This window comes from Meleagris gallopavo, chromosome 2 (genome assembly GCF_905368555.1).
Source record: "Meleagris gallopavo chromosome 2, MGAL_WU_HG_1.1, whole genome shotgun sequence".
Lineage (NCBI taxonomy): Eukaryota > Metazoa > Chordata > Aves > Galliformes > Phasianidae > Meleagris > Meleagris gallopavo.
The window spans coordinates 14025013-14048359 of record NC_139405.1 but is presented as its reverse complement, the minus strand read 5'-3'; the positions used below and the strand labels follow the sequence as shown (position 1 = coordinate 14048359).

The window sequence follows — 23347 nt, the reverse complement described above, 5'->3', positions numbered from 1 at the left end:
CTCAAAATTAACAGATATTTTTTCTAGATATGCCAGCCAACTAAATAACCTTGCAGTGCACACCACAAATGTCTGGGCTACAAAAATCACACTCTGGGTTCTATTTCATTCTTTTTTCTTTTTCATTTAAATACAAACATTTATACATATAAATACTTAAAGACATTGTAAACATATTTAATCGGGGTGAACCCTATGTCCTGAAACAGCACACAATTAACTCTTATTGATTTCTCCAGTCAAAAGCTTGTCTGATCATTGCTAGCAAAGCTCTACGTATGCACTTCTTTCACAAAGTTGTCCGACTTCGTGATTGTTGTGGGTTTAAAGTCCATCTTACTTAATACTTACCCATCAGCTGCTCTCAGGAATAGGGAGATAATGCGTAACACGTTCAAAAACACAGACTGAGATTCAAGGACTGACCCCATAATAGTAGTCCTACATCCTTGCCATGGTTAGGACATGCCCCTCTCAACATCATCATAATAAAGGTTTTTTGAAGTTGCTTGTGCCAAAGTTAAGTCCTAAAACACAGAATAATCACAAACCCGTATACGAGGTTTGCCTTTCTAGATATGCTGCCAGGAAGCCATCAGACACATGGATGTTGCACTCAATAGTTTTAGACCCAAGGGCTAATAAATGAAATCCCACCACCACAAGAGGTCCTCAGCAGCTACAAGTGGGGGCCACTTAAGAATCAGGATCCAGGCCCTGGAAACCTGTGCTCAAATGATTCTGAAGTTCCACATCCCATTAGAATAGGTGGGAGGGCTCACCTTTGCAAAGAGGAAGGACCACCTAGCAGACAACTTCAATTACGATGCTCTTTCTTATAAGGAAGTTCTGTGCTAGTGCTGTAGGTGTCAGAAACTAGGGGACAGAGTATCTTATGCCAGGGACTGGGTTTTGGACTCTGATCCTAGCTCTCCCACTGCTCTATTGGCAACCTTCAGCAGCTCTGGCTGCCTTCCTTCCTTCCAGCCACGCTTGAACTGATGCTCTGGCAGTTGAGCAGCAGCAGAAATTCAGGGAATGTGGAACCAGCGCAACACAAAGTGATTCGGTATCAGTTTTGACAGTCCTCCACCAAACGATGCTTTACTCTAGGTTGAACCCAGCACTCACAGAACAAAGGAGTGAGTTTGGGTTTTGACAACAGGACAGGGAACAGAGCTACAGTCTGCAAGTCAAAACCAATTTTATAATAGTTCCCATCACTTACAATATTTCATGGTTAAGTGCTGACCATGGCTGAAATCTGAATGCAGCTCAGGCACACAATACTGAGCACTGGCCTTCACACCTTGCTCCCGAGCACATTGCTAGGATGCACAGCTCCAGTTCAGCAATACTGCACAGAAACTTAGTGGGGGAGGCCACTAAAGTAATTTAATTTAGGAGGAACAGTTCAGTCAAAAGTGACTTGGGGCCTAAAAGGTACAATAAAACAAGAAATCTTTGTCTGTACAACAGCTTAAAATATAGAAACAACAATAATTTCATCAACTTTTATTAAATATTTGTCCAATCCAGAAATTTTGCTTCCCTAAACAAAACAAACAAAATGCAGGTAAAGCTAAAAAGCATGCTAATGAATCTTAGGGACTGCTCTGATAGAAAATTTTAGCAGGGGGAAAGAAAGGGAGGAACTGATGTTCTGAGAAGGATTTCATTGAATTTTCTTGCTAAAATTTGCAGAGTTTCAGAAAAGATAAGTTTTGTTAGCACAAAATCTAACACTGTACCACATCTACTAATAATGCAAACACACACACACAGTCTACAACCTTAAATCACTCTCCTACCTTGAAAATGCTGCTACATTATCTGCTAATGTTTCTTGATCATCTGCTCCGGATCGGTAATAATCATACACTGATTTGGGGAGAAATGTTTTAGCATAATGTTCAAAATCAGCAACACAAACTGGCTTTCCAGACATGTCTGCAGATTTCACAGGATAAGTTTTTTCCTACTTACCTCTCTTTTAAACTCTGTATTTCTGTCTGTAAATCATTAACATGGGATCTCACCAAGATTTGACTTTCTTATCTATCCACAAAAAATATACACCAACTTCTTGTGTCCCTGGACTTCAACACCATGTTTCATTTCATGTGGTCAAAGCAAATGCAGAATATACTGGAATACAATATGGTGAAAAAGAAATGAATAATCAAAGAAATATATGGGTGTGATATGTATGACTTAGACCTCAAGTAAGGGATGTACCATTCCAACTTTCCATCAAAAAATACCCTGGTGACAGAGAGAAAAGGTATCATAAATCCAAAAAGCAAATTTCTGTTTCAGTTGACTTAGGAATGCAGATCCAGGCCTGGACTGGCATTTATAACCCTTAAGACTGTTCCCAGTTATTTACATTAAAACTGTGGATTTGGAATCAAGTTGCAGGGACACAGCTGCCAACCAGCTAGGACAGCTACTGCATCCTCATGCAAATGACAGCTGCTTTTTAATGTAATTCCACCTCCATAGCCCAGAAAGCTGTAGTTATTCTTAGAGTATTATGAAGTCAGATACACTTACCGGCTCAAAATAAAGTTATCTTACCACACGAGCTTATAGTCAACCAAAATGTAACAGAATAAGATTTCTTGATTTAACAAATACACATACATACTTCATTTGCAACAGGTATACAGTACTTGTTTGACAGGGAAAATTTACAGTTGGTCATGTGTATACATAATGCAGCTTTGCATTCTTCAGTCTTTTTTTTCTTTTTTTTTTAATAAAAGATAGATTTTGGAGAGAACAGACAAGTCAATCCTTAAATGGAAACATTCTCCAATGCACAGTGTAAGATGTGACAGAACTTGGCAGTGTGCACTGCAGTCACCACAGCCCAGCACACACCTCTGTCACTAGGCACAGCGCAAACAAACCAGGGGGCTGCCATTTGTTCATTATTAGTTACTTACAGTGCAACATAACAAAGAAATGCAGTGCAACAGAAGTACACCTGCAGCTTTCTTCCTCCAACAACATGTGGCTTTAAGTGACTTGATGTTAGCTAAATTCTTCAGTCTTGCTGAAGGCATCTAGTTAAACATAGACAAACTTCTGCTAAACCACAACCTTCATCTCTGCTGCTGGTTTATAAATAACAGCTAGGAACACAATATTCTGCAAAGACTGAGAGAAGTGTTTAAGATTCAGATGAGACTGCCAAGCATCTTTGGAGGAATATTTCAGGGACTGAAGCAGGAATGATGGTGCCAACTGGAAGGTCAGGTTCAAGAATTGTCTAAAGAGAATGAGGTTGTTGCCTAAGAAATTTGCAGCTATTCTGAACTGCTTTTGCAGATCTCAGGACCTCTTGGCTAAAAACATTCAGGGTGTGTAGGGGGTTCTTCTTCCTAGCCAGTTAGAATATTCATGGAAGAAATCATGTGAATGATTATCAATATGCATAGTTACATCATCAGGCATTCATCACACATCCATGATGAATACAATTTAAATGCAAACTGGCTTATATTGACATTTCTCTGTGCTCTCAGCACAAAACCTGGGGATATATCTGCTTTTCTTATTGTCTGCATTATCTATGCTGAAAACCAGGTATTTGTCCTAGAGCATAAAACTGTAAGCACTGCACAATAGTTAAATGTATTAATATATTGCTGAATCCAGTTGCACATAATTATGTTGGAAGTTTGCACAAAAACTACTGATAACACCTACACCATTTTGCTGTTGATCTTCCCCCTACACTTTTACATCTGTATCTACTTCAAAATGAGTTAAGCTCTTCATAACACTTCCCACATCAATCTTTCTCTCCATTTTTCTTTACATGCCATATTCACATGACAAAAGCCTGCCATGACTTTACTGGACATTATTTATCAATCATGCTAAAATTTCCTCTTCCCTCTCTTATCACTAAGTTGTTTACATATGATGCCTTATGGATCCCCCAAGAAAATGCCAAGCATGCTAAAGCACTATGGCTTCTTGCTGCAGCACAGACAGCACACCCTGGGAAGCTACAGCCCTCGGCACACCAGGAACCAGGGATGCTTCTGCTCCAACACACAGCTCTTCCTGCTGCTGGCCAGTTCATGAGTTGAAGCGTGGAGGAAATTGCTAATATCACTACAAAAGAAAAATTAAGCTAACAGCTTAATCCGCTGCTAAGTTGCAACCATAGCCTCTTTCTCACAGCACGAATGTAATCCGTTAAGACAGCACTGCAAATGTCTCTCCAGTGTATCTGACAGCAATGTACAGACCAGTTTTGACAAAGCTTCCTTCCAAGCAATTGACTCCTTATTTAATGCATCAATCTGGTTTACTGTCTCTTAAAATGAGGAATATCCTCTGTCTGTTTAATGAGACATCAGCTCTTTTAACTTGAACCTCAGAGCAAAAGAACATCTTTCGTAACAGCAAAGGGTAATCAAGGCAAACATCCCTGGTAAAAGCCAATGTGCAAGTGAAATGTTCAGATGTGATTTTATTTCCCCTCTGACCTGATCACCACCAGTGTGGCATTAACAGCCCCTCCCATATCAACTGTTTTCTCATTTGTTCCCTTGCCCACTAGAGAATTACAGAGGGAAAATAGCATCACGTACTCTGCCAGAATCAATTTTCACTGAAGTTAAATATATCCACCTATCTATCACAAATCCAGGAAGGAAAACCCACAGAGGGCTGCAAAAGACAGAGATACGACTTAGAAGCCAAACAAGTGTTTTACGAAATATCGCTACACATCAGTGTTTACGCGTGTTATTTGACAAACAGAGAGAAGAACAAACAACATGAATTTTTAGCCAGAATCGCTGTATTCCTATTGCAGAATTAGAGAAACAACATTGGTTATCTCTTGTGAAGCAGCAAAAAGTCCACTGAGAAAGAATGAGTCAACTGGGATTTTCTCTCTTCACAAAAGTTTAACTGGAAAAGTTAACTGCAGTACATAATTAAGCTATTTCAAGGTACAAGTGACTACTGAAGTGTTTCTCAAGAGCGCTGTGGAAAGCTGTTTTATAAAGTAACTTTTTACATAATTAAAAGGCTGTTTTGACTTTCAAATTCCCCGTGAACATTCCTGAATTTTCAAAAGCAGAAAGCATGTCCTGACAGACTTTAACAATGCCACATGAATAGTTTTCAGTATCTCTTCCATCAGAGCTGAAGGAACTGATCTTGGCCCCTTCAAGTCACAAGATTCAACGGAAAATATTCTTCTCCAGCAATTTGTGACTTCAGCATGAGACTGAACCAAAGGCAGTGGATGTAGTGCATGAATGAGGACAATTTCTTGCCAATTGGCATAGCAGCAGGTATGCCCAGGTATGGGGCAGGAGAGCCCCACGGAACATCTGTTTTGTGAAGTCACTTGGGAAGTCCAGGACTGCTGGAGTGGAAGGAACCTGGAGCATCAATTACACAAATAGTTCTTGGAGTAACTATAAAAATGGGTACTAAGAAAACAATCCAGGGAGATCTACAAAAAGATGTGCAGCACCAGTTTCGGCCTTGCAGCTGCACGGCAAAATCCACAGTCCTGAGAAAGCCTAGGTCTAGGAGGGGTGGCTTTCAACAACGTTGTGTAAAACTCACAGGCAGACCAAAGAATCATAGAATCACAGAACTGTAGGGGTTGGAAGGGACCTCTAGAGATCATCTAGTCCAACCCCCATGTCAAACAGGTTCCCTACAGCAGGCTGCACAGGTAGGCATCCAGATGGGTCTTGAACATCTCCAGAGAAGGAAACTCCACAACAGCCCTGGGAAATCTGTTCCAGTGCTCCATCACCCTCACAGTGAAGAAGTTCTTACACTTGTGCAGAACTTCCTATGCTCCAATTTATGTCCACTTCCCCTGGCATAGAGCTTACGCTCTATGGAACATAGGGAGGGACAAATCTAAACCTTGAATTAGACACCAGTATTATTAGACACCAGTAAATCAGAGACTTTACCTTCCATCACTTTGATTTCTATTGTGCATCTTCTACAGCAAAGCTCGGTACAGGCTATAAAGACCTCCTTTCAGCCAGAAACTCAGTACACCAAACAAAGTCATTTACTACCCAGGAATGAATCAGGGACCAGACTTCTAAATTTACATCTTATATTTCCAAATTGGATAAAAGGCAGCTTATTCCAGAGAAGAGTTGCAAAAGCATCACAAAGGAGACACAGTGCTTCCTCCTGGGCAGCTCTTTGCAGCCAAATATGTGAGTGTTCAATGAATGTGAATGCTTTGTGTGTGGGGGGGTATTTAATGCTTGGGAAAGGGAGAAAACCCATTTCCTTCCCACTAGCATACTGCAGCCAAGAGACCATCTGCAAAGATGTTGGCTGCAGTCATCCAGCTTTTCATTTTGAATGTGTGCTCAGCCCCTCAAAAGAAAAACGTACTACTCAACATCACTACTTCCAGACTTCAGAGCCAACGCAATTCAGTGTTGTTCACTGGCTGCAAAGAATGGGGGGCTGACAAATCAAGTCAAAAAGTCAAGACTGCTGCAGTTGCAATATAAGGAATCTAGTGCCATCCTTCCTCTATAAAAACAGAGCTTAAAAGTAATTTTCAGAACTTGACTGGATTTTCAACTGTAGTATTCCACCTGTTCATTTTCATAGGGACAATTTCAAACTCTCACATAATGAGACAGGAGCAGATAATTAAGTAGTAGAACATAAAACAAACTAAGCCTTTGTTTGAAACCACACCCCTTAGAATTTACATCAAGAAATTGATAGTGGCAAATAAAAAGTGACCTGCACATCATCCAACCTGCGCAGTAATTCCACTCCATGTTGAAAGGCAGTTCAGGAAACTCAATGTTTTGAGAATGAATTTGAGTGCATACTGGATCCTGTAGTTGTTTACATCGTCCACATACACTGACATGATGGTTCCTGGCAGTCACAAAACACCACTTCTGCCTCCAGCATGCCTGGCCTTGAGGCCTATTTCTTCAGCAATGACTGCTCCCTATGAGCTCTGAAAAGAGGAACCATTTAGACCTGTGATCTTCTTCAGCATGTTAGCAGGGAGACATCCTCCACGTTCTAGAGAGAGCAGCACACTGATGGTTAGAAGACTGGATTACTCAAGAGGGGCAAAACAAACCTGACACAGAGGTGACACTCACCAATGGTTCAAAGCTACACTGTTTTGCTCAGCAGCCTCCATATACCCAGCTGAGTTTTGTACTTACACAAGTTCTCTGCTCAGTTACTACCATGAAAAGATCAATCCAGGTGCTTTTCCAAACAGTTAATGGAAAGGTCCGTTTTCTCAAGAGTTTGAAGAGTCTTCACAAGCAAGCTACAAGCTACAAGCTTTTATTAATACTGATCTCCTGACTAAAAATAAATTGTTAATCAAATAAGCCATCTATACACTGAAAAAAACTGAAAACTGCAATAGAATCATAAATACAAATTTATATGAAATTTCAGTAAAAATATCCATAGAATAAATCTGCAAAACTTTAATATAAAAAAGAAGATTCTGTATAAACATTTCAACGAAGAAAGCCCACAGAGCAAGTGTTGCCCAGAACAAGTGCAGCATATACCGTATTCCAAGACTAGTACAGACATTTCACACAGATCTTGAGGACAGCAGTTGTTAAAGGCTGCGTTTCTAGCCTCTTTAAAAAGTAACCCATTGGATTTTTTGAGTGACTTGACGTCAAGCATTCATATTCAGATCCATCAAGGACTGCTTTTTAAAGTGGCACACATACCACACTTGAAATTTACACTGGTTCTCAAAACTCTTCAGTCATGTTTTACATATAGCTCTAGTTTACAAGCCTCACACTTAACAGCTTTATCCTTAATCAAAACACTATGAACAATGTTCACAGCAGCTTCTCCACGGACATTTTGTCTATGTTGAGATTGCAGGAACTTCCATTAAAAAAGAAAAAAAAAAAACACACATCGATCTAAACTGAGGACAGATGACAGAACACTCATCTTGCACAAGATGTTCACACTGACTTTAAAGGAAACAATGATCAAATACTACTGCAATATCTAATGAGTACTATATTTGTATGATTCAATTAAAATGTGTCTTAGTGGAAAACAACTGACTCTGGAACATACATTGACACTGCACTCTTACTGCATACAGAGTGGCTACATTTAGGCTTAGCAGAAAGACTTTTACAGAGCATGCTACTTCTTAGTTGTTTGCCAGACACAATATTACAACTCAGCATTTGCAATACCATGCTACAATATTTTCCTGCAAATGTTAAACCAAGTTGGAGATTAGATTTTAGAAAAGCAACTGCTGTGCAACCATTTAAACACAACTTGCTGAAGTCTGGAATAAGACACTGCTATACGTGTCAAATACAATCAAACCCAAGTTAGCATACTTCCTATTTTATTCATAAAAAACACAGGACCGATGGCATGCAGGTTGTGTTGTTTGAGAGACCTTAGAAGCTTCCTACTAGTGACTTCCAGATTCACAAGAAAGATCTGTGAAGAGATGTACTGATGTCACTTGCTGCCTGCTTACTTAATCCCTTCATATCAGTGATCCTGTAGTTTGGTTCATTATGATGGAAAATATGAACTTCATTTTAAATAATCCAAACATAACAGAGATATGCAAAAACAAGAACGGTAAATAAAGACTCCAGACAACCATCAAACAACAGCTTCTGATCTTTCTCACATCATCTCGAAAACCCTGCATCTGCTAGGACAAGGTGCCATTTCTGTGGGGTTTTTGTTTGTTCTTAAAAAGAAAAAGAAATTCAAGGACACCATATTGGAATACAACACTCGTGAGAACATCTTAGTCATAAAAACATTCAAAAAGCCCAATTATCTAGTCCTGAGCACACACAAGACATAACATCATTTAATACTTTTTTAATACTTCATATTCTCAGCAGTGTAAGACAAAGCCACTGGAGGAATAAGGATGTTCTGAATTTTTCAAAGTTTGGAGCATCTTTAAACAGCCAGAGAGGAATTTAAGATGATTAGCTCTACATTATTAAAAAAGAAGAAGGAAACTGAATAAAGTGTAATACTTACGCATTCTTTCTGACACATTACAAATATCACAATGCTCTACACAGCTCAAAATATTCTCTTCGGTACATAAAGGCATCACTGTCCTCAACCTGTGCTGGATACAGTTCTTTCATATTCCCCAGTGTGCAGGAGCTTTGGACCCATGATTGAAAGGATATATCAATTCTTATCTTACACAAGCCCATGTAACACCTGTCCCCACTCGTCTCATGAAATATGCTCAAGTCTCATTTTCATTTTAGATAACGAAAAAGGCAAATATGTCCTAGAAACTACAAAACTGTGCTCTGTGCTCTTACATGCACATTTTTTCCCTCTGCAGTAGCCACAAAAGCTTTAAGTTTTGCAAATACATGCTTAGTTCGAGCTTTTTATAAAAAAAAATTAAATATATCTCAACTGATATGGAGTCCTGCTGTCTGTGAGATTCTACAGCTTCTTAATTACATGGAAGAATACACAGATAACACAAGCCAACTGTTCTCATTATAGTGCAACTGCATTGCCTCCACATATGTGAAAGCATATTTACCTATCTCTACTATTGTAGAATGAGATTTAACCTCAACTCAGCTCACTCCATAAAAAATCATATTTAATAGATGCAGAGTAATTTTATCTGTTACAGCTGTATAAAGAAAAACTTAAACTTTCTACCATATGGTTCCAAGACACAATATGCAATAGTTAAGCTCAGCTTTTTTTGTAAAGTTGAGTAAATATGCTCTCTATGAGCATTAAAAATCAAATTTCAAGACAAATTGGCCCTAATAATATCAGTCTCAAAGGAAACTAGTATTTTGCACTTGCAACTTCTCTTCTAGTAAGAGAAATAATTTCATCTGATTACACTTTATTCTAGATGAAATTCATGCACATTAGCAAGTTTTATGCAATATAAAAAAGTTAATCTTAAGATATACCTTATGCACATGTGATCATACCTCAAATTAGGGACATTCACGATCTCACTATAAATATTCTTTACCTAAAAAGCCATTAACCAAGTCAACCAAAGGAGAAAAATACACTATCATTAATGAATTAGTTTGGGTTTCATACCTAATGCTGTCTACATAGCAAGGCATTTTGACTTTATACAGTTTGATACATATTTACCTTGATGAAAGTAGCAAAACCAAAAGCTTCTCCTTGCTTTTCACCCCTGCCTATCCCTCTTCCGTATGTCCTGAATCTAGTAACAAAGTAGAAAAGTGACAAAGCGAACCCTTAAGTGCCCCCTCAAATAATACTACTACAGCAGTATGAGCTCTGCCAAAACCATCCTGAATTCGAAACAGCAGAACTGCACTGCAGGTGTCAAGCCTGCATTGGGAGGAAATACACAACCCTATGGCTGCCAAATGAGTACTTCTTGCTACAATCTCCAAAAAAAAGAGTCATGCTTTGGCAGAAGTTTTCCCTGACCAAAATAATTTCTTTTAAATCTCTTAATTTTAAAAGATACATTTAGCATCTAGCTGTCATTCTTCATGGGCCTGAAGCTTTTGATCACTCAAACTTCTTGGGTCAAAAAAAAACCCAAAACAGCTGACAAGCCTAAGCTGTGCAGCAAGCCTCTGAATTACCATAGTCTGAAAAATTTGGGGCTACAAAAACCAGGGCACAAAGCAAAGCACACTGCATGATATAATTCCACAACAAACATTAAGAAAGACAGAAAGGTGCTGCAGTTGAAAGCAATAAAAATAAATCTGCTGTATACAATGTCTTTAAACAGAGGACTAGTAAGACTTCTTCCACTGCTCTATCGCTGATCTGGTGCTTGTGTGGCTTTTGGAAAAAAATTAACATTCAGACAGAAAAGTCACAGGCCTGCCAAGCTATTTAAGAATTCAAAGTCTTTGCCTTATTTAGGTCAGTGCTGAGACTCCATCACACCCCCTTTTCCCTTAAAAGTCTTCAAAAACGTCATAACACTCACTTTGATTGTCATGGCTGAAGTTATACAATACACAGCATTTATGCTTATAAAACAAACTCAGTGAATAATTACTAGTTTAAAAGAAAAAGAAAAGCCTGCTGAAACAGCAGAGATTTTCCGTAAACACAAGTGATAAATCAAGTGTAAGCTTCCGCTTCAGACCCAGAGTCTGATACTTCTTTGGTCCAAGTGTATAAAATACGCCCCAAAAACTACAATCCATGATCAGCCACCTGACTTCGACGCTGTCTTACTGAGCTTTCAGTCTCTGAATCAGCTAAAGGCTGCTCATTCAAGTCTTCCATTTCTTCTTCTTCACCTGATTCTTTTCCAAGTGCCAAGTCCTCTTCAGAGTCATCAACGCTTGAATTTGGTGCATCTTCTTCTGAGAGGTCTTTTACCTCTGCAGCCTCTTCTGCATCATCTGCAGAAAGCTCTGTGGCCTCCTCCGGTTCTTCTAACACTGCATTCTCTGCATTCTCCACATTCTCCTTTGTAATTACTTCTAAACAAAAGAGTTCCATATGAAGTTAGACTGATAGTCAGAATAATGTCTTTTAAAAGTACATCATTAAATACGTAAAATACATCAGGTACATTACAATATATTACAACTCCACAATATTCATGAACTTTGCTGAAAACTTTTGCATAGTACTATTTTTTCCCTTATTTTTCAATTCTTTCAAATAAATCTTCCGTAGTCTGCCTTTTCCATTATAATTTGTTTTACCTGCATATCAGGCAGAGAGCTTTCAAATGCTTCCACCAAGTTACAAACTAAAGACAGGACAGGTTGCTTGGTTCCTTGAAGAGATATCATTACTAAACAGATCAGTGAGAAAGTGATCCCGGTCAGCTCTGGCTGCTGGGTCAGTAAGCCAACTGGACAGCAGACTGCAGCAGTACACTTTTTCTGTCAATACAGTGATTCTGAAAAGAGTAATTTTGCATATTTAAGAATTCTGAATTTGTCTAAAGTCTTACTGGCAAGTGTCACAGTTGCATCGTCTTAAGCAGCAAACACAGATATACATAGTTACAAAATAAAGTTTAATTACAGTTCAGTTTTGACACCATTTGATAGCACAACTGTGCCACGAGGAGTTCTGGAACTTCACAGACATATGATCCTAACAACAGGCTCTGTTTTGTGTGCAAGCTTTTGCCTCCCACTCCCTATGGAGCAAAATGCTGGTCTGAAGCCCTCTCAATGGGCATCAGCAAGATGTACCCTTATTTTTTATTTGAAGTAGATGCAACACCCTACACCACATATTATTTCCTTTAAGATTAGTGAGTCACATTAAAGTTTCAGAGGGAAATTTAGTTTTATATGTGGTGAAGGAGAGGTTAAAAAAAGACATCTAATCACCAGGAAGCTAAATTTCCTCATATAGCACATACAGGGATATGGAAGTATCCTACCAAAGTGAATCACTTTTGCATGTAAGCAACAGATCTAGCAAAGATGCAGCTACACAAAATAAACAAAACCCAGTATATTTATATAAGAAATAGTAATTTTGAAAGCCTCTAGCCACTTGTCAGTTCTGTAAGAAATAAATACTGCTGTTTTTTAGTGGTGTTGGATTTTTTTTGTTGTTGTTTGCTTAACTTTCCTCTAAGTAAATGCTTTTATTAATATTTCAGACATACAAATTCCTGTCACTGGGTGATTCAAGTTCATACTTGGATTTACTGGCTGAAATTTAAGTGCTTGACAACACACTGCCCTCCCTCCTACAAGCATACATTTAAAACTACAGCATCCCACCCACTTAGGAGTTCTTACCAGATGTTTCATTTCTGTAACTTGACTTTGATGGACAAAGGCAGTCTGAAATCAAAACCAGCATCTGGGTGGAGAAAAAAAGGCTTGGTTAACAAACATGCAGTTCATTCCAGCAGCCCCTACACTATTTTATTTGTACCTGATGTAAAAATATAATCGGCAAGCTGGTGATGAGAAGAAATAGTGTGACTTGGGATACATCGTTACTCATCTTCCATCACCTTATTACTGCACTGATTCTGGATTCATTTCTTTTTTCTACTTCAGAGACTTTCAATATACTTTCACTTCAGACTATCTTCACTGGCAGGAGCTCTTAAAAAGGAAACTTGACAAAAAAGATTAGTGTGCTATAATTTGAATAGCAAAGTATTCTTAACAGCATGTAATTTTAGTACTCAGACGAGTGCTTTTCCATAACTCGAAATGTGCAAAAAGCTGTTGAACAGCAAGATGTTGCTCAGAGAACAAGTGATAAATGATGGGTCTTACCACCATCACAGATATGATAATTCACTCACTCATCCATAATGGATTTTTTAATTTTTTCGTTACGCTAAAAAATGTCAATTGAATTTCACAGGATCTCAAGAACAACTTCAGAAAGAATACACGGTGCATATCCACCCCTACCTGGATCTACACTGAGTGCTTTAACATTTAGTTTATACAATAAATGTTAACTGCTTTGGCTTTTAAAATGGAAAGTAACATTACTATCTCATTCAACTTTAAGCTCAAACTGCAAAAATATCAACAGATTTCCCTTCTGAAAGTGTCCAGGAAACAAAGAAATGCAGTGGTCAGAAAGTTCTAGACAAATAATATGTCTAAATATTTTTTTCTAGCCGTCTTCATAGCTATACCAAGGAAACACCTATCTTACTACTCATCCTTTTAGATAAAATAAAATCTAGAAAGTTGTATTAACTGGCTCGAGGCAAGAGCTGCCCGGAGGAGCTTAATTAAAAATCTGGGGGAATAACTAAAAGCTCAGTATACGAACGAATATTCTGTTTTCCATTTCATAGTTTCTGCCTCCTACCTCCCTGAATTTATTCAGAATTGAAATGCTTAGCACCTTCAGAAGAGATGCTCAAAACCAGTTAAAGATTTTTGTTGTATGTCGTACTCCAGAAATCTTCTTGGCCAAGATTTTCTATGCTATGGCACCTTACGCAGTTCTGACCCACTGCCTCCCCCGGATACAAAAGGACTTTAATCTTTCACATTCGATTCTGTCTTATGGTTTTGTCTCTTTGTTAGATCAGCCTACTGTGGAAAACAAACAATCAAAACACAGAAGGAAGATCCTTCTCTCATTGCCATAAGTTAAGAATAGCAGGAAACAAAAGAAACAAAGGATACAGTGTTAGAACTACATTTCAACCACAAAAGGTGGTAGAAGAGGTTGCAATATTAAATACACATTTTTTTCAACTTTTTTCAGTTTGGGAGTTGGGTCATTGTTTGTTTGGTTTATTTTATGGTATGGGCTTTTTTTGTGGAGTGGAGGCTTTTCTTGTGTTTTTGTTTGAGTTTTAGGTAAGTGGAAAAACAATTAAAAAAATTCAACACGCCATTTGCTTCTAGTTACCTTGATTTGTGTTCATTTTTTGATGAACTAAAATCTAGAAAGATGCAGCTGTATTAATTGTACAATCAAAAAACATATAAGTACTGCATATATTAAAAAAGTGTTTTTGCCTAAACATATGCACACTGCATTGAAATAACAGCTTATAAATGTTCATTACACAACTTCTCTTTATTTCATCAGAATTTGGGCTGAAGGGCAGAGATCCAAGTGCCCAAAACAACTGCAGGGAATGGCAATTTAGCAGCTTGTTAAGAACGTTAGGCTCATCACGGGTTGAACAGGCTTGGCGGTTGCAGGGTCTGCACCAAACCACTGATTTGTACAAAACTCTTGTTCCTATCTATATCTCCTTTTCCAGCTCACTTTCTCATTTAATGTTGAGATTAGAGAGTCACAGTGCTTAAGTATTACAAGAAAGTCATTTCAAATAACAGGTAAAGCAACTTTGAGTGTTTTCCCCACTAACAGAACCCTCAGGGTTCAGGATACAGCTCTGAACTTTAACATAAAGCTTTCTTTAAATAACCTTCCCGATGTGTTGAAGATACATATATCAATGCATGTGTTCTGGCTAATAAGACGTTAGGTTTTTCAGTTACTGATTAAGACTTAAAGCAAAAAAAAAAAAAAAAAAAAAAAAAAAAAAATCACAAAAGAGGAGGAAGTCTGTTTACTAAAGAGCGATCTGTAACCACAACATCAGCGTCCTGAAAATAAAGTCAATTAAAACCCTCTGAATCTTCAAAGCCTTTCAGATTTTTGTCCTTTCATTTTGAGTAACAGTACAGCAGCATACTTGCGTTGCTAACTCCCACAAATAGAATCCCATTTCAGCTAATAAAAAAATCCCTCTATAAAAGCCCGTTTTAAGGAGTTGGAGTCTTTACATCATCATTCTGACCACACACATGTAATCCTGAAGCCTTTAACATGAAAGAGTAATGCAAGTCATTGGTTTGGTGTATGGACTAAGCATACTGAAGCATAAATTTCATAAATAGGCCAAATTATCTGAGTGAACAGCCCTAATCTTTACCAGAAGTAGACAACAAAACTAGCAGGACAATCAGCAGTACTAAATACTTCAGGATTTTAATTGTATACTAATTAAAAAGCAATTAAGGACCAGGTACTGCATTGTAACTTATTAGCAAAGTTTTTGGTCCCATTGCCCTTCCCCACCCCCCCTCCAAGTTACTACAGACTCAGATTTCTAGGTAACTAAGAAAGTAATACACTTCCTTACCAAACCCAGGATCAGGCCAATCAGTAAGGTAGCCAAGATGAAGATTGCGTAAGAAATCCAAACGTGAATTCCAAGAGTGTCAGTGAGGTAGCTATGAATTTGCTGGAAATGAGAAGGTACTTATTAACTTCATATCAAACACTACATGTGATTTGTTCTGCTGAAACAATTCCATAAATCAGCATCTAATTAAGACCCTACACAACAGTATTTATATATACACACCAAACTCTTTTCACAAACCCCAGCCATTCTGGGGGGGGTCTACTATGACAGTTAAGCATACAATTAAATCTTCCTTTTGTTTTACTGAATTGTTCATGTTAATTTTACTGCAGATAGGCACATGGAATCTTACTACAGGTAGATGTAGGAGATATATTCAGAGCATAGAATAACGCATTATAGCATTCTTGGGTTCTTTATTTTCTGGAAGTACTTAAGTGAGATTAATAGGTCAGATGTACCTATGGCATAAACCTGTACACGTGACTGTCAGAGAACACCAGTGAAGGCATTTTAAACAAAGGTACTTTAGAAGTTAAACATTTCGAAACCAAAAAAGCAAAGATGTCAGATTCAAAGCAGGTGTTATCTTATATCCACTTCCCAAGCCCATCACCAAGCAAAAGACTCCATACAGAGCTTTATCCTCATAATTACACCTGGGAAGCAGAGTGGTGGACACCGTTGCACAGGATCAAAACACACTTAATCTTGGGAATTAATTCACTAAATAAAATAGGGCAATTTCTCTCTTATTGAAACTCTCTAGCTCTCAAGAGCCATCTATTCTTCACAGATACCAACTAAGTAGTTTCTTTTTTTTTTTAATAAGAGAAAAATCAAACTGCAACATGAAGATTTCTTTGAAATTGAACTGTTATTCAAACTTATATATTCATCTGCTTGAACTAAGCACCACATCAAATGGAACAGTCCAATAGGAAGTCAATTATAATATCACATCTCTTCTAAGAGTACATCCATTAGAAAACAAACCACAAACATTTACAGAAGCTTTAATATTCCAAAGTCCAAAATTCATCTCTCTCCTCTCCTTAATATAAGAAGAGCATCCAACATTTACTAAAGCATATGCAAGGACAGCACAGCAAAATGAGTAAGGAAATGGACAATTGAAATATCCATCTGAGTATAAAGCAAATCAGAGAAAGTTCCTTCTCAGAATATTTAATCTTTCTGGAAGGAAACTAGGCAAGGACAACATCACAGATAAGAGAAAAAACAGAAGGCTATAAGAAGTTATTGTTATCCAATGAAAGAAAGAATTAGAAGATAGCTTGCCCAGGAAACCTAACTGAAAGATTTATTTGATCCTGAGATAAACGCTTACTGGAAAGTGTTGCAAACTCTACATAAACTCCTTATACTTATTTTTTTGTACCAGATACTATAACAGCAAGACTTTTGCTACAGATAGTCTTTCAATCTCAGCTACACTTGATGACTATGAGAAAGAGCATGTTTCCTGGCCAAAACTGGAAAGATCTGAAAATGTTCAGTATTTGCGTACTGCAGGGAAAAACACCTTCCAAATGAAGCACCTCAAAATAAGTTTTGTAAGTTCAAAACATACTCCAGTGTAAGTGTTTCTCTCGTCATCATTTTTCTACTGTCCAAGCCTTTTTTTTTTTTTAATGCGAATCTTGTTGGTAGTTTGAAATACAGATGCAGAGTGAACATTTTCAATATTGATGATCACCTTTATAATCCAACTGCTACTTCTTGGCACAGGGCCTGCTGGCACTGCAAAACTTCTAGCACAAAGATACTACACATCCACTCTATTTTAAGCATAAGGAAAGTTTCAGTCTCATAAAATGATACAAGAAACATTCAACTATTTTGACTTCCAAACAGAATATTATTTTAAGCGTGTAGGTGGTATGGAATATACTACCACATAGTTACTTACCCTGATGCACCCAGAGAGATGAAATAGTCCTGCCATACCATGCATCCTAAAACACAATGAAAACGGAAGAAAAGGTTCTAGGACAAATAAAATTAAGATATACAAAAAACTGCCCAGAAGCAGAAAACGTATTCTTCCTATGGACTTCTAATAACTGTCAGAAGGAAATGAATGCAAATTATGTTTTCCCTATATTATTATTCATTTAAGCTGGCTCAGTACAAAGCACTGAAACAATGATTTGAGATAGCATTCAAATTTAATCACAAAAAAGCTCCCACAGTTCAGCTTTGAGCATCTTTTCCCCACTCACAGCAGCATGCAGCTCTGTAGCTCCTTACCCTGTTACTAAATACTGTATACCCACTGGATTTTTCATTTGAGTTTATACGTAATAGTTTTAGTCAAAATGAAACGCAGAGCAGTCATACCTTTGTTTCATCTTTTACAACATGCAAGCAGACTACACGATTTCAAAGGCAATCAAATACCCCAGAAATAAGATACTATGTAAGCATTATGCTGTCTCCTACTCTAAAGAAAGACACAAGACTTCCTTTCAAACAAATAAATAAGAAAAGGTTATAGCTAAATGCTTCTGCCACAAGCAGCTGGAAATCAAGTAATCATTTGTATAAACATGCATTTGATTTCAGTACTTAGGAGATAGAACTGGCACTTACGTAACGCTCAGTGGCTGTACTTTTTTCCTCCTTTAATACATTTTCAGAGATGATACAAACAAACCTCAGCAGGCATGAACAAAATCAAATGCACAAAAACTCATTTTGAAGGTGAGAAACTGCAAAAGGAGGCTGTTGATATAGACTGCTTCTGCAAAGCCTACATGTCTAGGGAATAAAGGCTTTTTGTCTTTCAGCTGTCAACATAGCACCCTTAATGAATACTGAGCTATAACATTTGTTAATAAAAACAAAGTATTACATTATAGAAGATGGAGACTTCCATCCTGCTACAGGCTCCACAGCTTCCCATTTTTTCTCTAGAACATAACTTTGAAGATCTTCCAACGTCCGTGAGCCTCGGTATCTGCGAAATACTCCATCATTGGCACTGAAAATCGTAAGTACAAATTAACAAACATCTCTTTAGCTCTATGGTAAAAATACAATCTATTCCTACATTCCCCACCCCCACACAGACCCCCCAAAAAACCAACCAAATCTACATACAGCAATTTGACTTGTCCAGGAAGCTCAACACTTACATATTTTCAGTGTTTCAAAATTTATCTGATAGATAGTTGCAGTTTTTCCACCACAGTTAGTTTCTGCTGTTTATTAAAATTGCTATTATATTCACTCTAAAGTGAATACAAAACATATGAAGAAGCAAACCAATTTTTACACACCAGAATTAAAAAAACCTATATATACACACACACACGCACACACACAAAGGTATGTACATGTATGGCTCAGTACCATGACTTAAAGGGTTATCTATTTATAAGATGTGATCCTTTACTGGAAAGACACAAAAAACAGCTTTTGTGATTTGTTTCCAACAGTATTGGTTGCAATGGAATTTACTAAAGCCACATAAGTTAAAGACATCCCCTGATGAGGACTTTGTTAATGTAATTAAAGCTATAAGCAACAACTGGAACTGAAACTGAAAGACAGTACTCCTTCATTGACATCTATATTTCAGCATTACGGCGTAAAACAAAAGGCCAGAGGGACACAACTGCAATGTACTGGCACCAAGTCATCAGATTAAGAACTTAGTAGTAACAGAAGCAGTACTACACGATTAATAAAAAATTTCTATACTATTTTACATAAGGCCTAGGCTGTTAATTATTAAAATGAGAAACTGAAAGTGATGAACTTCTTTAAGGTCAAGTGTTCCTGTTTACAGATGATCAGGTTTCTAGATGTCAATAAATGCCAACTGGCATCAGTTCTTATAAATTATTAAACAATGCTTTCAGACTGAAAAAGCATCACTTATTTAGGTACAAAACTGTTTGCAAGAAAAACCTTCCACTGTAAGTTAAAAATACACATTCGACGTTCTGTAAATGCACTGAGATAATGAGAAATGTTTTTTAAAAAACTCAAAAAAATTATGTAATCTAGTCAGCCATTCAGTCTTCCATACCACTGTACAAATGGGACAGAAAAGAGACCATTCATTGAAAGAGAATTTTTTTCAGTATGATACTTACTGGTAAATTGTAGGAAGTGTTGTGATAAAGAAACGACCACTCAATCCTACAAATGAGGAGAAAACACAAACAGTTATGTAAAACTGAAAACTTCCCAGCATTCTGACTCACCTATAAACACCTACAGATCAGTATTTGTACACTAGAAAGCTGACTGCGTAACTTTTACCACTGCTTTTAAAAACAAGTTTACAGTTTAATTTCAGAACTGCTACAAACTAACAGATACAAAATACTGTTGTCAAATCAAGTAAAATATTTTTGCTACAAGATTTCTCTTCGGAGAAGATGAAATTCACTCACTATTTGCACACTGTTTCTGACCAGACAGACTAGCAATGCAACCTTCCAACCAAAAGAAATAAGAGCCACAAAAAAAAAAATGCACTTCTATTTCAGGATCCCAAGTGCTTATGTCTGTGTACAGTCTCATCCAGATGACCACTAGAAAACTGAACCACTAATGATTGTAACAATGACAACAGTGCCTTTTTAACTCTGGCCTGGATTTTATTTCATCCTCCCGTTGATTTTAAATGATTTAGAGCTGCATATTTAAGACTGCCTGTACTTAAGTCATTAAATAAAGTAATTCATTTGCTTGTTGTTTCTTCAAAACAATGTTGTATGCTGCACAACCTATTTGTTCTGGTATCCATAGGAAGACAATTTGTCTCACGAACACAACTGTAGCAAGACAATATTTGGATATTTCTAGGTTCTTACCCTTCTTTCCCATACATTATTCCAACATAGGTAAATGTAAGTGCTATGCTAACATACTGATAAAAAAGCTTGGGATGCCTCAACATTCTGTTTTGTAAAATATTACATGTTTTGGCCATGAAAGTAACTTTTCATATCATACAGAAGGGTGGCTCACATCAGCATTTTGGGCAAACTTAAGAGATGGAAGAACAGACAAAGAGAGGTTGAAGCAGGGATCCATAAGGCTGGCTAGAAGCAATACCCACACTGAAAGCACAAAGTTAACAGTCACAACGTAACACAACTTGGAGGACAAATTCTCCAAATGATCAAAATGATTGTCTGAATAACCAAAAATCAGCTGTGAAGGGAAAAACGTTTGGAGTTTTCTGACCTTGTGTCCAGTAATGCTACAGAGTAATAGGTACAAGTGCACCCAGCATCACTGCCGTGTTTGGTACACTAACGGAAATCTCCCTGTCTATAGACTCATTGCAAGAGTCAGCTGTGAAACAGAAAGCTCCCAAACATCTGGTAGGCAGACTGGCTATAATGCTCAATTAAGGACAGTTGTCAAGTGAAGATACCGCTCTCTCCCTGCTTCCAAGACTGACAAGTGTGGGAGCTACTTGACACTACCACTACCTGACAATTAGGAAAGTCCACAAGATGGAGGAAGAACTTGCCTCAAAAACTGTAATATTCAAGACTACCAACTTAAAGACTGCAGAGCAAGAAATGAGATATACTGACGCCATCAATTTTGGAAAAAAAAAAACAGACTTCAGTGGTTATCAACCCACAGATAAACAGTTTAACTCTTTTAATAAGGGCTGAACACATTCAGCCATTCATACAAAATTATATTGGAAGGGAGACAGGTCAAATCACTTATGTAACCTTCCCTTTTGTAAAGTTCTGAACTATCTTCCAAGGAACCGAGTCATTAATTATCTTTCTACACCAGGAAGTTGGTAATGGAAAGGTATTTCAGCAAGAGTATCTGCCCATAGAAACAAAGGGGAAACCAGACTGAACTAATTCAGGCATTTTTAAAATTTCATTACTAATTATTCTTTTACTGGAAATCCCTCTATAGAGCAGCAGGAAAAAAAAAAACAAGAAAGATTTTCGAATCAAACCAAGCACAAGCTTCTTTAACGTTCCAAGATAGAAAGGCATCTTCACCTCAGTTTTTCAGCATTCATCTTTTACTGCTGTGGGGGGCAGGGTGGTGGGAAATCTTATAAAACAGTTTCAAGCTATGGCAGCAGAAGGAAAGATAAACAAAAATGCAAGCATAACAGTAGAATTAATCAAGCAGAAAGCAGAGCAGCACAAGAAAAACCAAAGTGGAAAGCCATGAAGACCTTAACAAGCTTAAGAGCAGACAAAGTTAAGGGAATACTGAAAAACTCTGATATTCTAATGAGGACTAGCCAGGCAAACAAAATGAGATAGCTAGCTTAAATCCCTCTTATCTGTAACCTATCCCTGAGCAAGTACCAATGGTCTTACAATGAGCAATGAAGTAAATAAACCAAAATCTGTTGCCAAAATGTACTGACACATCCTAAAACTTCACTTGGAAGATTTTTTTGCATATTTAATACACCTCCTTAAAGTGAGCTTCGGCGAGCTAAGAACACACTGCAAATTGTTTTGGCACGTGCCTAATACAAACTTTAACTGGCTAATAGTTTTAACTGGAAGTTAAGCATGTATTTACAAATCTAAAACCAGCATATGCCATTAGGTTGTCAGCAGAAAAATAAAAACAGGAAAAAAAACCTAACAGCTTTGGTATTTACCACTCCTCAAAAAATACAGAGGATACAGAAGCTATCTGAAAAATATCACTGCTTTCAACAAGCAAGTATTCCAAGAAGATTAGGTATGGAATGGTAGTGTCTGATCCGCCCCTCTGATTATTATCCTTTATTGATAATTCTGGTATTGACTGTATGGCAGGCAAGCTATGACCTAGTTGCCATTACGGAAACATGGTGGGACCATTCCCACGACTGGAGTGCTGCAATGGACGGCTACAGACTTTTCAGGAAGAACAGAAAAGGAAGGAGGGATGGCAGTGTGGCTCTATATTAGAGAGTGCATTGATGTTACTGAGCTTGTGGCTGGGGGATGATAAGGTTGAATCCCTATTGGTAAAGATCAGGGAAAAGGCTGACAAGGCAGACATCCTGGTGGTCGTCTGTTATAGACCACCGAACCAGGATGAAGAGACAGATGAGATGTTCTAAGAGCAGCTGGCAGAAACTGCGTGATTGCCAGCCCTTGTCCTCATGGGGGACTTCAACTTCCCCAACATATGCTGGAAATACAACACAGCACAGAAGAAGCAGTCTAAGAGGTTTCTGGAGTGTATGGAAGATAACTTTCTGATGCAGCTGGTGAGAGAGCTGGTTTTGCAAACCTCCAAAACTACATCAACACAAAAAGGTCAAATCTGTAATAAATCTTTGTTTTCCAATTTGAGTATCTACAGCCTTCATACTCTGAGCTGAATGGGATATTCCAGGTATATTATGCACACGCTGGCATGAATGCATCATTTTGGCCAATTCTTTGACTCACAGAAATCAAACACATTCGGAGAACATGACTCTGAGCAATAACAGAAATTCAAATATTTGAGGAATTTCTAGTTAAAGTCACACCTAAGACCTTTAGTACTTTGCATCACTCAAAAACCAGATAAATTCAGACCTGAAGAAAACTTCAAATACACAGTCCCTCCAGTTCACAACATAAGCATTCTTTACTAGGAAGATCAACATCTTCAAATCCTAAATATTTTATTGTCAGAGTCTCATTTTAGGAGTGCACTTCT

The 23347-nt window shown here is 37.7% G+C and overlaps 2 protein-coding genes across 3 annotated transcripts in view; both read right to left on the bottom strand.

Annotated features, from left to right (window-relative positions):
* HAO1 (hydroxyacid oxidase 1) overlaps positions 1 to 7289 on the bottom strand; it is a 32463-nt gene extending 25174 nt beyond the window's left edge. For both annotated transcript variants that reach the window (XM_085218990.1, XM_085218991.1), the window contains exon 1: positions 1812 to 7289. In XM_085218990.1, the coding sequence (XP_085075116.1) occupies positions 1812 to 1948 (137 nt within the window). In that variant the 5' untranslated portion in view covers positions 1949 to 7289. The remainder of the gene's footprint in view (positions 1 to 1811) is intronic.
* A 184-nt stretch (positions 7290 to 7473) lies between these two features.
* The window catches only part of TMX4 (thioredoxin related transmembrane protein 4), a 25146-nt gene continuing 9272 nt past the window's right edge, over positions 7474 to 23347 (bottom strand). Inside the window, exons 3-8 of the mRNA XM_085218992.1 lie at positions 19789 to 19834; positions 18540 to 18668; positions 17595 to 17640; positions 15656 to 15757; positions 12810 to 12873; positions 7474 to 11519 (exon numbers count right to left, since the gene is read on the bottom strand). Coding sequence (XP_085075118.1) covers positions 11227 to 11519; positions 12810 to 12873; positions 15656 to 15757; positions 17595 to 17640; positions 18540 to 18668; positions 19789 to 19834 — 680 coding nt within the window. The 3' untranslated portion in view covers positions 7474 to 11226. The remainder of the gene's footprint in view (positions 11520 to 12809; positions 12874 to 15655; positions 15758 to 17594; positions 17641 to 18539; positions 18669 to 19788; positions 19835 to 23347) is intronic.